We start from the raw sequence: 17975 nt of genomic DNA, 5'->3' as shown, positions 1-17975 counted from the left end.
AAATAACCATGAGGCAGATATATTTTTTAGCCCTAATTTACAAATGAACACCTAAAATTTAGAGAATAATCTCAGAGCTTAGGTACTTTTAAGTTAGTAAGTAGTAGAGTACACTTCAGATAATTTTATTCCAAAGCAATCAGTTTTAACCACTGTATTATATCCCTACTCAGGGCCTCCTCCCATAATTTTTGATCTTCATGTTGCTTTCCAAATATTAGAACAAACCCATTCATTTATTCATCAAGTATTTGTTGAATACCTGCTAAATGCAAGGTACATTTTATAGGTGTAGGTGCTGCAAATTTGTGTAACATCCAGTCCTAAAATAGTTTAGAATAATTAAGAGTAAAGACATGAAAACAAGCGTAGTAATTGCAAAATGGGGTAAGCACTATTAATACGTTTATGTAAGTCAATACTTCTCAGATAATTGTGCTTATAATCATCTTGAAGTCTTGTAGAAACTCCAGATAACAAGACCACCAACCCAGAATGTCAAGTCAGTTTATCAGAGATTCACTCAAGTATTTGCATTTTTACCAAGATCTCAAGGTGACTCTCAATAACCAAAATGTGAAAATATCTTGTATAATTTAGGTGATGAACAAAGAAGATAGAGAGATCTTATGTATTAGGGGTTACTTGTGGTAGGATCAGAGAAAACCTCATCAAAAGTCAAAAGAAGTCATTCTGGCAAATAAGAATTAAAGGATAAATCTAAAATGGCTTGGCATTTGAAGGGACCTCCCGGAATGTAGCTATATATAACAGCAATTACTCTGGAGTCAGACTCAGGTTTCTGTCTTGGTACTATCATTTGATGGCCATATGACGCTCAGAAATTTCTTGAGGTTCCCTAAAAACCCAGTTATCTCACCCATAATACATAGTTCTAATTTGAAAGATTGCTTTTTAATTAAATAAATTAAGTGCCTATTGCAGTGCCAGGTACACAGCAAATCCTTAAGAAATGCAATCCTTTATAACAGATGAGATAAACCCACACAGCTGGAGCAGTCAAATGGTATAGATTAAATGTGGCATAGGCTTTTTTTCTTGTAGAAAGAGTAACCTCATTGAAGGATTTGAATTTTGAGAGTAACGTAAGTTTTGAATTTTAGAGAGGCCTTTTTTTTTTTTTGGAAACTGAAGAGTACATAATATGGTGAGAATAAGCTGAAGGAAAGGAATTTAAAAGGAGACTGTTGCATTGGTTCACAAGGAAAACTCTGAAGGCAGTAATTGTGGTTGTGTAGATGAAATGGCAGCAGATTCAAGAGATATTTACAAGATATCATTGAAAATCTTTACGACCAGTTACATGTTGGGGATGAGAGAGGAAAAGGAATAGAGGATGATTCTCAGGTTTCTGTTCTTCTATCTTGTTTTTCACTTTAGATAACATCACTTCTTACACGATAACAGTTTTGCTTTAATTAATTTGAGAGCTGGCCTTTCAATTCCATAGACTTTTTTTGTTTTCAGCACTTAGGTATTGATTTAATTATATCAAGATTGGCATAAATGCTTTTATTTAACTGTAGTAATTGGATCTTATATGTTTTAGTGGAATCTAGGAACCAAAAGTATTTTCTAATTTCTAAAGATAATGACAATGTAAATATATTCTTCAAAGTGTGAAACTTGTATGAAAGGCGAATATGGTGCTGCTGTAAATTAAGAAAAATTGTAAGGCGATAGCACATTTATTATCAAAAATTACATGAAGAATAAACATCAAATTTTAAATATATTTTAAATATTTATAGGCATGCTGCTCAAACTATACTCTTTTGGAGTTTATAGGTGTTCCACAAATAAATTGAATTGGGACAGTTGTTTTAAGTTACAGACATACAAAGTGAGGTAATAAATATAAAAGGTTTATAGAAAAATGGAATTAACATATACATTATAAAATATAAACTCTGTTTCTCAGCAGACCTCTGGCAAATTCAAGACACTTTTTAAACCAGTGATATCAGCCATTTTGTCCATCTCTAAGGAGGGTTCTGAGAATTTAACCATGAAAATGCCATTTTTTTACATTATTAACATAAGAAAAATGGGTGCCCTGTAAAGAACTTTTTAAGATTACAAAATAAAAAGAAGTCAGAAGGAGCCAAATCAGGACTCTCAGGAGAATGCCTGGCTGGGTGTGGTGGCTCATGCCTGTAATCCCAACACTTTGGGAGGCCAAGGCTGGTGAATCACCTGAGGTCAGGAGATTGAAACCAACCTGGCCAACATGGGGAAACCCCATCTCCACTAAAAATACAAAAATTAACCAGGTGTAGCAGTATGTGCTTATAATCCCAGCTACTCAGGAGGCTGAAGCAGGAGAATCCCTTGAACCCAGGAGGCAGATTGCAGTGAGCCAAGATCATGCCATTGCACTTTAGCCTGGGTGACAAGAGCAAAACTCTGTCTAAAAAAAAACAAGGGTGAATACCTAATGAATTTCCATTTAGATTTCCAAAATTACCCTTGTTTGATGACAGGATTGAGCAGGAACATTGTTGCAGTAGAAAGGACTCTGGTGAATCTTTCCTAGGTGTTTTTCTGCAAAAGCTTTGGTTAACTGTCTCAAAACCCTCTTATAATAAACAGTATTTTCCATTGTTTCTCCAGAAAGTCAACCAGCAGAATGCGTTGAACTTCCCCAAAAACAGTTGCCATGACCTTTGCTCTTGACCAATCTGTTTTTGCTTTGACTGAATCACTTTCAGCTTTTGGTAGCCATTGCTTTGGTGGTGCTTCGTCTTCAGCATTGTATTGGTATAGCCATGTTTCATCTTCTGTTGCAGTTCTTTAAAGAAATGCTTGAGGTTCTTGATCCCGCTTGTTTAAAAGTTCCATTGAAAGCTCTTTTCTTGTCTGCAGCTGATCTGGCACAAAAGTTTTGGCATCCCTTGAGTAGAATTGTGTAAGCTGAACCAATTGAGATGTCTAGGCAATTGGCTATTGTTTCTTCTGTTAAACATTGATCTTCCTCAATTAGAGACAAAACAAGATGAATTTTTTTCCTCACAAATTGATATGGATGGTCTGCTTTTACAGACTTCATCTTCTTCTCTGATTCCTTCTTAAAATGAGTTATTCATGTGTAAACTACTGATTGTTTGGGGCATTGTTCCCATACACTTTTTGTAAAGCATCAGTGAATTTCACCATTCTTCCACCCAAACCTCACCATAAATTTGTTGTTTATTCTTCATGTAATTTTTGCAGAATTCGTGTTGCTCTCATAGGGGCTTTTTTCAAACTAGTATCTTATGCTGCTTGGTGCCTTAAAGTAGATTCTCTTTAAACATGTTATAAGAAGATAGTAGAAGATATTTGGTTAAAAAAAAAAGGAAATCTATGCATAATTATTTTCATAATATGAATTTTCATCAACTTTTTGAAGTCTCCATGTATAAATTTCTTAATTTATATCTTTACTCCAATTATTTTTTCTTAAACTTTGATGTCTTCTACTGATTTTGTTCTAACATCTGAGAAACTAACATATAAATTAGTTTCAAATATTAATGGAAAGGATGAGAAAAAACCAATTTTGCTTTCTGTTAATAACAAAGCTGATTGAATATTGAAGAGGAAGGGTGCAGACAGAATGGAAGAAAACATATTTGCTTGGCAACTTTGGGAGACATAGGAAAATTAAGGCAAATATAACAGATGTTTGTTGACATAACTTCTGTGTGTCTATTCAATAGAGAAAAGTTTAAACATTATTTAGTGGGGAGTGATTACTTTTTTGGTATTTTCTGATATAGGTTATCATAAGCCCAAATAAACCTACGTCATTACTTGTATTAGAACGTATGTTGGTTGCACAGTCATGTGAACAAATGTAGGTGTACTGAACTCATAGAATTTATCCAAAATTTTTCTCACATGAAGTATCCAGGTTTTCTGTTTCCTGATCCACATTAGCACTGAATATGGGAATCAATTCTTAAACATAATTTTTGCTTTCTGGTGTGTCTGTTTTTTCAAATATATATGTTCCTGTTTATAATTGTATATCTTGCATGATCATTTTTGTTGCTAGGGAAAATGATTCTAGTTCATGGAATGTCATTAAATATATTGATTGTTGGTGGCTGCTACTAAGAGAACTTTTACTTTCCAGTTGTCCTTCCACTTGGATTTTAGTAAAGCCTCCACATTAATAGTCTTGGATTAGACTCTTTGCTTGATTGTAATATGAATATATCCTTTCAATCTCAATTCTTTAAATTTGTAGAGATGCATATTAAAATCTCACTAATTGCAGATCCTAGAGGGACATTGCAGCATCTATAAATCAATGAACAAAGTTCATTTTTGAACTTATAAAATATACATATTTTTTAAAGGGAGAAAACTACATTCAGTAATGGTGTTTTCAGGGTCCTTTGAAGATCTTTAGCGGTTCTCAAAGATCTCAGGATATAGGCACTGAGGAAGGCAAAGATACATGTTACCATAATGAATAGATTCCCTTCCTTACAACTAAGAGCACTCATTATTATAATTTTCAATAAAATCATGGGAACTTGGAATGTCTGAAAGCATGTTTCTATCCCTTACAATAGTTGTAAAAAGCATAAAATTAGTCTCAAAATAATAAATGGCCAGAATGTATCCATGTGACTCTGTCTTATAAATAGAAAAAGATTCCATTCAGCAAACTGTTATTATATTTTACTGCTTTCTATCCTCGGGCAATATGCTTAAAAGATAATACATTAGGTCTTAATGAGTTTACTTTTATAATCACTAAAAATGGTCTTGTCCCTTGAGCTAATTAAATAACTGATTATTTGGGGAAAACAGGGATTTTAAGATTAATTATACTTTTACTTACACTAATTTTCTTGTTTGAGCTAGTTTATGAAAGTCAACATCTCATAACTGTAACAAATATTAATTGTAGAAATACCTCCTGCCCAAATTAAATTATTAGTATTTGTCATTTCTAATTTCAATTGCCATTAACTCAGAATACATTGCATGCAGATTAGTGTAATCGATCTTTATAAACACAATGCATTTCCTAACCCTATAAGCACTTTACAGATTTATCCCAGTTTGTTTTATTTTGATCATATTTTATTTTCTGATTATCTCATTGATTTTTCACCTCTTTGTGGTGATGACTTAGAGATAGTTTTAGCCTAATTTAGGTTTCTGAATTTTGTAAACACTGTGTTTGTCTTCATAAATTTTTCTAGTTATAACATGAGCAAGTGCCACTGGTCCTGGTACCCAAGATTTTCTTTCAGTGAAGGCAGTGATCATTTAGCTGCATATAGAAGAAGCTTCTCATGTTGAATCAGTCCAAAGACTCAGGTGTTTAATTTTCCTTGAATTTGTAGTGCTTTATATAAATATTTGCATTTTTTTATATTAGTAGTACTAGAGCACACTTGATCTTAAACAGACATATACCCTTAATGAAAACAGGAAAAGTATACTTTAAGAGTTATTTATCTAAAATACGAATGGACATCCTCACTTCAGTGCCTAAACTCTTCAACAATAGTTAACATTTGTTAAGCACTTCCCACATTTCTGGCACTACTCTCAGTATTATGCATACATTTCTTTAAGTATTATAATATAACTATGAAGTCAGTATTTTCTCATCCCATTTTATAGTTGAGAAAACTGAGGCACAGAAAACATCTCAGACTTTAAAACCAACCAGCCAACCAACATGCAACTAAAGGAGCTAGGATGCACACAAAAGGTTGTGCTCTTAACTCTGAAGTCTCCCTGCATTAAACACAGAAAGTACGAATACCTATATTGGTTAAGACTTCAAGTCTGTCACAGTCTGTATTCTGCCTTCCATTTCGATTCATTTCTTGCTGGCTTCCACAGAACACTACAATGCGTTTTTGAGAAAAACAGTTCCCTCCTTTCCAAAAAAAGAAAGAAAATTCTCTAAGAACTCTATTTGTTTAATATGTTACTTTCTGCATCAGAAATCACACACAACTACCTCCTCATTATAGTGAATTGATAAAATATATAGTTTTTCAGTACCCATATGGATTACTTCTGTGAAACAATTGTTTAATTAAGCAAAGGATTATCTTCATTTATTGCAATTGTTTTACCACATTCTAATCATCAGTTAAATCAACCTCCTTTCCTGTTCCATCAAGAATCTCTTTAGAGCAAGAGTGTATTTAGGTTGCTTATGTTGCTAACTGATCTCTGCAATTCTGGAATGTAACAAGATATAGAGCACACAATAGGTGTTCACCAACAGCTTCTGGAATGAATGAATAATACCTACATGTCATACTTCTTTTTTCATTTAACTCATTATTATTCTATAGGCTAAAATCTGATAAGTAGTATATATTACTGATTATTCATTTACTTATACAGAGTGATGCTAAATTTTATATATCAGTTATGGTAAACATAGGTAAAGTAAATAAACAAAGCATTAAGAATCAAGGTAAATGTTAACGTAGCCTACGCTATGTGTTCCCAAACCATTGCTGCCCATCAGTGATCATAGTCAGAAATATTACTTCCAAAAAAGCTTATCCACAAATATTAATCAAGTTCCTTGTTACATGATTAGGTATTTGACAAAATATTTGTTTAGTAGATTAATCAATTGATTCTGAAGTACATTATGCCAGAAAAATGTCTGCATGTTTACCAAAGCAGTTTTCTACAAGTCTTTATGAATAGTAGAGCAACTCATATTGGATTCACCCTTTGATTACCACAAATGTCTACATTATTCTTGAACTCCTATCTTTATAATGATAGATGTGGACTGTCAAATGACAATTTTGGTATATTTTTTTAAAACTCTTAAAGGTAGTATCAGCATAGACATAATAGTTGTCTTGTATCCATGATTTAGAGAAAAGTTGAAAATCGAAGACTTGCAACATATTTAGAATAAAAAGATCTTTACTATCACTAAATACCACCTCTAGTGCAAAGACACATAATTTAACTCTTGCTTCTTTCTCACATAAATGCAAAAACAGTATTTTTGGTCTGTATTTTCAATAAACAGATATATAGGTTGTCATATAAAATTTATTAATTAGTTTTTCCTTTAACAAAACAATGTTACTGGGTGTCTTAGCAGTAATTAAACATTTTCCCCTCCCTATCTCATTTGAAATCAATTTAGAATACTAGGACTTATCTATATTTATATACATATATACACACATTTATTTACACACACAGATATTCAAAATTACCAACTATAAATGATATGATTAACATCATTTCTGGAATAGATTAATTGCTTTATGAACAGAATTGGAAAACATAAGTTTTGGTTATAAATAAATATTAGTAATGTGAAACAATAAGGATTTAATGTTTTCAGCCAGGATAACTGCCTATAATAATGTGACAGCAGACATAACTGTATGAAATTTTTCATATGGATTTGTCCCTGGATTCATTTTTGTTTTTGGCTACAATAGCAGATTAATTGATCCAATCCCATTAAAAAAGATTTAACCAGAGAGCAACTTTGATCACCAATGGCATAATTTTACAAAATTTATACTCATGAACCTTGAAATGACTCAATGTTTTAACTTTTGTTAAGCAGGGGACTAGCTTTGGTTAACCTGAAAAGAAGCCTTGTAACAGTTTTACAAAAAATTTTTCCTATTGATTCCTACAAATAGCTGATTGTTTTTGTCACTTATAAAGAAGTGAAAAATAATTCCCAAAGATATTTTAGAGTTAATATTTAACCACTCAGAGATTTGTATAAATTAAAAAAAAAAGGCTATAAAATTCAAACTGCAGGACTTTCATATATTTGTTTCATTTTTAGTGCACATGAAAAAAAAATTGGCTGCAAAAAAAAAGTGAATGAACCCATCAGCATATGACTTATCTGGCTTATCTGATTACTTCATTATTTTCTTCCCTGATACAAATAGCATTCAGCTGAAATTAGCCCAATTCAGTATCATCTAGAAAAATAAAAAGGAATATGTTATTGTACTTCTAAATTTTCTGCTAGTACTAATTCATCTAGGTTATAAGTTATGTCATTACATACAAAAATAATGTATGTTATTACACAAAATTTGGAGATGCAGGAAAATGCAAGGAAGGACATACAAATCGCCAATAATCTTATAATCAAGATTTACAACCACCACTATTTGGCATATTGATATTTGGTTATTTTTCTCTGTGATTATATATATGTTTTAGTTTTTCAACTTACATAGTTTATATGCTTTCACCTAGTTTGTAGAGTTTTGTATCATTTTTTAAAATTTAAAATACCTTCACATTTTATTTTGTTCATGCATATTATGTAAAACTTTGTTTAAAAATGAGCATCTCAATATTCAACTACCTCACTGTAACATAGTTTTATTTATTCTCCTCTCGGAGAAGGAATCTACCACTGCTGGATTTTTATAGTTTTTCTTTTTTTTTTTTTTTTTGTATATATGACCCCGAATAGAGTACTTGATTAGAAAGGAAAACAAATGAATGTGTACAAAATTTGGCCTTCTCAGTAAGAATGACTGTGAGAATGACCTTACAGGTGAAGAGTAATAAATTTACTGCTTAGGACTCCCAAGAAACTAAAATTGCACCAAAGGAAGGTGAAATTATATTGACAAGACATACATGTTTATATCGTAGTTCACTATTTTTGAATTAAATAATTTCTGAAAAGGGTTCTATGAAATCAGATTAATTTAATGTGTGAGGCTCATCAACAGCCATGAAATAAGATTAATACACATGGAAGGCAATTTCTATCTCTTCTTGGATTTCAAAATCTAGTTGGAGAAGAAAGATGTAAAACCTTAAAAATTTAAAAATAGGTCACTATTTAATGACAACCAAGTTTTCCTAGTTCTGTAAATTCTATATTAGCAAAAAGAATGGAACATGATGCATGCTTAGAGACCTAGCTAATTAAGGAGCTGGGCATTGAGATTGCAATGTACGGACTCTCCTTATCTGCCTCAAGTATATTCCCAAATGACCACTTCACTCCTGTTCTTTACTGCCTGACTTTCTAATCTAAACATAGCTCTATCAAGTCACTGCTTTTACAGCATTTTGTATTGATAAATGTCACCCAGTTTGGCATGATTTAAGCTACTCTAACCATTGTGTTATTAGATATCTTTCATTTGCATAATTAGGTGTTAGCATTTATTAAAAAAATGTAGATATAAAAATACACTCTCTTATAATATTCATTCATTCATACAAGTAATGTTTATTGAGTGTCTCTTCAAGACACTGTGCTCTAATAGCCCTTCTGGAGCTTTTGTTCTCAGAGAGGAGATAAATATGGAACAATTAATTGCACAATTATTTACTTTCTGTCAGTTTATGCTAAGTGTCCAAAAAGAATGGAGAAGATTGTGCTTCCCATTCTAGAGAGAAATAATCTGGCAGAGGAATGAAGGACTATATATAAAGCATTATCATACTTTAGGATTTAGTTTTAAATGCTTTTTTAAAATGAAATACATGTGCATATGGTATAATGCTGTTGGAGTGGTGACCTCTTCTCTAACCTATTTAAATATGCATTAGATTTGCTTGAAAATGTAAATTATGACAAAATGAATTATAAACAATGGATTTTTTTTTAAAGACAGGGTTTCACCATGTTGGCCAAGTTGGTCTTGAACTCCTGACCTCAGGTGATCCACCTGCCTTGGCCTCCCAAAGTGCTGAGATTACAGGCCTGAGCCACCACGCCTGGCCAACAATGGCTTTTAATAAAGATAAAAACTTTTTAATAGTAATAGTTACATATTTGAAAAATGTTTTGGCAAAGAATAAAACATTTTATTAAGGCTTTCAATGAATATTTTTTAGAAAACCATTTATATTTGCTATGTTTTTAGTTTATTTTGGAAAATAAACTTTTTTTTTTTTTAAAGATAACTTCAACTTTTGTTTTAGATTCAGGGGACATATGGGCATGTTTGTTACATAGGTTTATTGCATGATGCTGAGATTTGGGGTATGAATGATCTCATTACCCAGGTGATGAGTATAGTAATTGTATTAGTCTGTTTTCATGCTGCTGATAAACACATACCTGAGACTGGGAACTTTACAAAGTAAGAGGTTTAATTGGACTTAAATTTCCATGGGGCTGGTGAAGCCTCACAATCATGACAGAAGGCAAAGAGTAAGTCACAACTTACATGGATGGCAGCAGACAAAGGGAAAGAACTTGTCCAGGGGAATTCCTCTTTTTAAAGCCATCAGATCTCGTAAGAATTATTCACTATCACAAGAACAGCATGGGAAAGACTTGCCCTATGATTCAATTACCTCCCATAATACATGGTATTTCAAGATGAGATTTGATTGGGGTCACAGCCAACCATATCATTCCACCCCTGGCCTCTCCCAAATCTCACATCCTCACATTCCAAAACCAATCATGCCTTCCCAACAGTCCTCCAAAGTCTTAACTCATTTCAGCATAAACTTAGTAGTTAACAGTCCAAAGTCTAATTTGAGACAAGTTAAGTCCTTTTCACCTATAAGCCTGTAAAATCAAAAGCAGGTTAGTTACTTCCTAAATATAGTGGTGGTACAGGCATTGGGTAAATACAGCCATTCCAAATGGGACAAATTGGACAAAACATGGGGCTACAGACCCCATGCAAGTTCAAAATCAAATAGGACATTCAAATCTTAAAGTGCCAAAATTATTTCCTTTGACTCCATGTCTCACATGTCTACCCAACGTTTAGCTTTCACTTATAAGTGAGAATATGTGGTATTTGGTTTTTTATTCTTCATTAATTATCCTGGGATAAAGGCCTCCAGCTACATCCATGTTGCTGCAAAGGACATGATTTTACTCTTTTTTATGGCTGCACATTATTTAGTGGTGTATATGTACCACATCATATGAAGGTCCTCTGATGTAAGAGGTAGGTTCCCATGGTCTTGAGTAGCTCCACCTCTGTGGCTTTGAAGGGTACAGCCTCCCTCCTGGCCACTTTCATGGGCTAGAATTGAGTGCCTGAAGCTTTTGCAGGCACATGGTGCAAGCTGTTAGTGGATCAACCATTCTAGTGTCTGGAGGATGGTGACCTTCTTTTCACAGCTCCACTAGGCAGTACCTCAGTAGGGAGTCTCTGTAGGGACTCTGAACCCACATTTCCCTTCTGCACTGCCCTAGCAGAGGTTCTCCATGAGAGCCCTGCCCCTGCAGCAAACTTCTGCCTGGAGATCCAGGCATTTCTATACTTCTGAAATCTAGGGAGAGGTTCCCAAACCTCAATCTTGATTTCTGTGTACTCACAAGCTCAACACAATGGGGAAGTTTCCAAGACTTGAGGCTTGCACCCTTTGAACACACAGCCTGAGCTATGCATTGGTCCCTTTCAACCATGGCTGGAGCAGCTGGCATGAAGGTCACCAAGTCCCCAGGCTATACTCATCATGGAGACCCTGGCTTTGCCCATGAAACCACTTTTTCCTTGTAGGCCTCTGGGCCTATGATGGGAAGACCTCTGATATGCCCTTGAGACATCTTCCCTATTGTCTTTGGGATTAACATTCAAGTCCTCATTACTAATGCAAATTTATGCAACCTGCTTGAATTTCTCCTCAGAAAATACTTTTCTGTGGCATTCTCAGGCTAAACATTTTTCAAATTTTTGTACTCTGCTTCTCTTATAAATCTGAATGCTTTGAACAGCACCAAAGTCACCTCTTGAATGCTTTGCTGGCTTAGAAATTTCTTCCTTCAGACAACCTAAATCATTTCTCTCAGGTTCAAAGCTCCACAGATCTTTAGGCCAGGGGCAAAATGTTGCCAGTCTCTTTGCTAATACATAACAAGAGTCACCTTTGCTCTAGTTCCCAACAAGTTCCTCATCTCTATCTGAGACTCCCTCAGCTTGGAACTTACTGTTCATATCACTATCAGCATTTTTGTCAAAGCCATTCAACAACTCTCCAGAAGGTTCCAAACTTTCCCACATTTTCCTGTCTTCTTCTGAGCCCTGCAAACTGTTCCAAGCTCTGCCTGTTACCTAGTTTCAAAGTTGCTTCCATATTTTTGAATAGTTTTTCAGCAATGCCCCACTCTAGTGGTACCAATTTATTGTACTAGTCAATTTTCAAGCTACTGATAAAGACATACCTGAGACTGGGCAACTTACAAAAGAACGAGGTTTAATTGAATTTACAGTTCCACGAGGCTGGTGAAGCCTCATGATCATGGTGAAAAGCAAGGAAGAGCAAGTCCTGTCTTACATGGACTGCAGCAGTCAGAGAGAGCGCTTGTGCAGGAGAATTCCTCTTTTTAAAACCACCAGGACTTGTGAAGCTTATTCACCATCAGAAGAACATCATGGGAGAGACTTGCCCCCATGATTCAATTACCTACCACCAAGTCCCTCCGACAACAAGTGGGAATTCAAGATGAGAATTCCCACATGTTGTGGGAGAGGACACGTGGGAATTGGAATATGGAGGAAACATAGCCAAACCATCTTAGTACTCAAAGATTTTTAGCCCTTGCATTCCTCTTTCTTTCCCCTACCCAGTAATCCCAAGTGCATATTGTTTTCATCTTTATCCCTACGTCTACCAATGTTTAGCTCCCACTTATAAGTGGGAATATGTGGTATTTGTTTTTTTTTATTTCTGCATTAATTCTCCTGGGATAATGGCCTCCAGCTGCATCCATGTTACTGCAAAGGACATGATTTTACTCTTTTTTTGTGACTTCATATTATTTAGTGGTGTATATATACTATATATTTTTTAAATCCAGTCCACCGATGTTGGGGACCTAGGTTGATTTCACACCTTTGCTACTGTGAATAGTGTTGTGATAAACATATGAGTGCATGGGTCTTTGGTAGAATGATTTTTTTTCCCCTTTGGTTCTATACCCAGTAATGAGATTATTGGGTTAAATGGTAGTTCTGAGTTCTTAGAGAAATCTCCGAACTGCTTTCCACAGTGGCTGAACTAATTTAGATTCCCAACAACAGTGTATAAACATTCCCTTTTCTCTGCAGCCTTGCCAACATCTGTTGTTTTCAGACTTTTACATATTAGCCATTGTGACTAGTGTGAGATGGTATCCCATTGCCGTTTTGATTTGCATTTCTCTGTTGATTACTGATGTTGAGCATTTCTTCATGTTTGTTGGTCACTCATGTTTTCTGAGAAGTGTCTGTTTATGACCTTTGCCCACTTTTTAATGGGATATTCGTGTTTTGCTTGTTGACTTGTTTAAGTATCTTATGCATTCTGGATATTAGAGCTGTGTCAGATGCATAACTTGTGAACGTTTTCTCCCATTCTGTAGGTTATTTGTTTACTCTTTTGTTTCTTTTGCTGTGCAGAAGCTCTTTAATTAGATCCTACTTGTCAATTTTTGTTTTTGTTGCAATTACTTTTGAGGATGTAGTCATAAATTCTTTGTCAAGGCCAATGTCCAGAATGGTATTTTCTAGATTTTCTTCTAGGATTCCTGAAGTTTGATGTCTTCTATTTAAATATCTAATCCATCATAAGTTAATTTTTGTATACAGTGAGAGGTAGGTGTCTATTTTCATTCTTCTGCCTATGGCTAGCCAGTTATTCTAGACCATTTATTAACAAGAGAGTCCTTTCCCTGCTGGCTTGTTTTTGTCAACTTTGATGAAAATCAGTTAGCTGTGGATGTGTGACTTTATTTCTTAGTTCTCTATTCCACTTCATCCACCTTTGTGTCTGTTTCTGGACCATACTATGCTGTTTTGGTTACTGTAGCCTTGTAGTATAGTTTGAAGTAGGATATGTGATAACTCTGGCTTTGTTCCTTTTTTGGCTTATGATTACTTTGGCTATTTGGGTTATGTTTCAGTTCCATATAAATTTTAGCGTATTTTTTTCCTAATTCTGTGAAAAATGATGTTGGTAGCTTGATAGGAATAGTATTGAATCTGTAGATGGGTTTGGGAAGTATGGCCATTTTAATGATATTGATTCTTCCAATTCATGAGCATGGAATGTTTTCCCATTGTTTGTGTCATCTGATATTTCTTTCAGAAGTGTTTTGTAGTTTTCCATGTAGAGATAGTTTTACTTACTTAAGGTGTATTACTATGTATTTTATTTGTTTTGTGGCTATTGTAAATTAGATTGTATTTTTAATTTGACTGTCAGCCTGGATGTTGTTGGTGTATAGAAATGCTACTAATTTTTGTACATTGATTTTATATCCTGACACTTTGCTGAAGTTGTTTATCAGTTCATGAGCCTTTTGGCAGATTCTTTATGATCTTCTAAGTATAAAATTATGTTACCAGTGAAGAAAGATAATTTGACTTCTTTTTTTCCTCTTTGGATGCCTTTTATTTCTTTCTCTTGCCTGATTACTCTGGCTAGGACTTCCAGAAGTATGTTGAGTACAAGTGGTGACAGTGAACATCCTTGTCTTGTTTCTCTTCTCAAAGTAAATGATCCCAGCTTTTGCCCATTCAGCATAATAATAGCTGTGGGTTTGTCATATACGGGGTTCTTACTTTTTGAAATGTGTTTTTTTTTTTTTTTTATGCATAATTTCTTTAGGGTTTTTATCATTAAGGGATGTTGAAAGCTTGTTCTGCATCTATTGAAATGATCATATGGTTTTATTTTTAATTCTGTTTACATGCTGAATCACGTGTATTGATTTGCATATGTTGAAACAATGTTGAATCCCAGGAAAAATCCTTTTTGATCACAGTAAATTAATGTTTTATATGCTACTGGAGTTAGTTTGCTAGTATTTTGCTGAGGATTTTTGGAACTATGTTCATCAGGAATATTATTCTGTATTTTTCTTTTTTTGTTGTGTACTCAACATACTTCTGGAAGTCCTAGGCAGAACAGTCAGTCAAGAGAAAGAAATAAAAGACATCCAAAGAGGAAAAAATAGAAGTCAAATTATCTTTCTTCACTGGCAAAATGATTTTATACTTAGCATACCATAAAGAATTAGCCTTGTTTTGGTATTAGGTTGATAGTGGCATTTATAGAATGAGTTAGGAAAGTCCTTTCTCCACATTGGCCAGGCTGGTCTTGAGCTCCTAATCTTAGGTGATACACCTGCCTCGGCCTCCCAAAATGCTGGGATTACAGGCATGAGCCACTGTGCTTGTCCTCTCCTTTCTGATTATAGTATCTTCAGAGAAAGAAAAGTTCCACTTATAACTATATTTTAAAAATTTTACATATAAGAAGTACATAAAAATGTACCTCATAAATTTAAAAGCCTATTTAGAGTGGAAGCAGAAAGAGGCAAGCAAGGGAGACAAATAGGAAGTAATTTTTTAGTTGTTTTGCTAAGAATGTTTTAAAGTATTATTTCATTCTATTATCATAAAAATTATTTTTAATTTTTATGTGGGGATTTTCTTTTCAGAAATTTTTACTTTTGTTTTACAGTAGAAGACAAATTAGGCCTGGAGTTAAAAATACAATTTAGGTATAGTCACACAGCTGGTTCAATGACTGGTGCTGTAAAAATTTAAAAAATATTGCTTTATAATGGTGTTCAAATGTGGATTGATCTTAACATCTACAGTTAAATCTTGTTCACAAAAAGTTCTGAGTCTCAATATAGTATCTACTTTGATGAGACACTGATATTCGATTTCAGCAACCTAATATGTGTAACTTAAACATTTATCATTTGAAAGTTACTTAAATTGTTATCATTAAATGTTCTTAGCAATTGGTTTGGATTCCTGTCCTGAGCCACAAACTCCTAGCAGTGGAATTAAAATTGGAGACAGATATATGGTTGGCGATGTCGTATCCTTTCAGTGTGATCAAGGATATTCTCTCCAGGTATGTCTGTTTTAAAATTGTGGTTTTGCTTTTCATTGCCCTTTCAGATTATTTTTTTAAAAATGATTGATAAGCCACAGGTTTTATAACATTGATCCTGTTTTGCATAGTGTAGTCTTAAGTCAAAAGGGTACGCGTGAGAAAAATTGCTTGAATGGACTAAATTTTTTTGTTTTGAAGTAACCAAAAATGATATTGAGTCAAAATTAGGTAAGTTAGGGAAGTCCTTTCTCCTTGATTTTAATTAATTAAATTAAAAGCTTTACTTCGAAAGTAAAAATTAATCTGTATTTTTGTCTGTATTCACATAGTATTGTGATAACTGAATTCCTTGATTTTTTAGAGTTTGAAAATAAAAGGAAGTGCTACTTAAAACACTGAATGAAACTTCCATAACAATACATTTTCCAAATTAGTGAAAATTTACTACAAGTATATTTTGCTTAAGAAGTGGATTTGCAATGCATATTCTGATTTTTTGTATTTATATTGATCTTTTTTAATATTTTTGTGAAGGACCTCAGGTTTATAAGAGCATAAAAATTACCTTAAAAATAAACCCATTAAGATAAAAAGTTAAGGAAGATACTATTTCACATATTAAATAAATTCTTCAGAGAAAGCAAAATTAAAAATTAATAATTGATAGTCTTTATAGTTGTATCACAAATTATAAATCTCAGAAGTACAATCAGATTTTTCAGGACATTATATTTCAATATAAAATTTAATATACTTTGACTTGTTTTAATTTTTTATGAAACAATTTAAAAATTATTCTTTAACCTATTTCACCTTGTGTATTACAGCAATTTATTATAAACCACCATGTATATGACCCTTTCACTTGTACAATCACTGCAGTAGCTTAGTAAAACATATTGTGATATAAAAATATTAAAACCACAATTCTAATGTGATATGAAGTATTATTTTTTTCTACCAATATCATGTAGTTATTTTTTCCATTTTATTATAGGTATGTATAATCACCTTTCTTACATCATGCTAAGATTTCCATAAAAGTAAATATGTGTATAAAAATAAAGCCATGTTCTTAAGATTGTTTTTATAATAATAATTGATGATGCTACAATAATTTTAAACTTTTATATAGGTATACTGAACTGCATTGTTTTGCTTATGTAGGGCCACTCTCACATTACATGTATGCCAGGACCAGTAAGAAGATGGAATTATCCAATCCCAATTTGTTTAGGTAAGTCCAAAGACTATATTAAAGTATTTATAACCTTCATCAAGTTTTAAAGTTTCATACTCTATATCATGATTTTGAAACATATAGTTTGCCTTTTATCAGGTCTTATGGAAATGACTTTTTGAGGAAAATATTTCACCTTTGTTTTTTCTTATTTAAAATTTTTATTTTTATTTTTCCTCAACTTCAATATCAATGGATGACTTAAGCTATGAAATTAAGACTTTTTAACAAATTCCTAGTGTTTTCTCCGTGTATTCATTGAATAGAAAAATGAGTAAATATTCTATTGCTTCCTATTGAGCTAGAAGAGATAAGGAATCTAAAGTATCTAACAAAGGGAGTATGACACTTCATGAGATGTCTTTAGTGGTGACAGACAGTCAAGATATGGAACATATTGAAAGGAAACTTGGATACCTTGAAAGTGCAGGCCCACATTTTTGCCCTAACTTAATGTTGCTTCCAAATTATTTCTATTAATGCTTTTTTTCCTCTTCCTCTTTTTTTGTATTTGTGTGCTGGTATTAATATACTGGGCTCTACAGAGTATGAGAAAGTAATGTGAGATATGATCCCTATCTTTAAAACATTCATTTACCATTTGGAGTACTAGAAATAAAATAAATGAATTATCAAATAATTTAGTATTAAATTATGTCATTAACTACATGACGGAATTTTAGAAAAGTAAGACTGATGTTGACTAAAAGTAAGACTGGTGTTGAATTTCATTGGCAAACATAGTCAGCCTATTAGGTTTTCACAGTTTTGGATAATAAGCGTAATTAAGACACATGGAGGAGGAAGACAGTTCTTTCTGAGTAGGAGAAAGAGCCCAAGCCAAAAACAAGCAAACAACACACACACACACACACACACACACACACACACACACACACACACA

General features: G+C 33.3%; 1 protein-coding gene across 6 annotated transcripts in view; it reads left to right on the top strand.

Moving 5' to 3' along the window:
- CSMD3 (CUB and Sushi multiple domains 3) overlaps nt 1-17975 on the top strand; it is a 1239477-nt gene that overhangs the window by 1095452 nt on the left and 126050 nt on the right. For all 6 annotated transcript variants that reach the window (XM_032246339.1, XM_032246357.1, XM_032246370.1 and 3 more), the window contains 2 exons: nt 15731-15849; nt 16999-17068. In XM_032246339.1, coding sequence (XP_032102230.1) covers nt 15731-15849; nt 16999-17068 — 189 coding nt within the window. The remainder of the gene's footprint in view (nt 1-15730; nt 15850-16998; nt 17069-17975) is intronic.

Source organism: Sapajus apella, unplaced genomic scaffold (assembly GCF_009761245.1).
Source record: "Sapajus apella isolate SASKATOON/1434 unplaced genomic scaffold, GSC_monkey_1.0 scaffold3, whole genome shotgun sequence".
Taxonomy (NCBI): domain Eukaryota; kingdom Metazoa; phylum Chordata; class Mammalia; order Primates; family Cebidae; genus Sapajus; species Sapajus apella.
The sequence above is the reverse complement of the archived record's forward strand: the minus strand, read 5'-3'. Positions and strand labels throughout refer to the sequence as shown.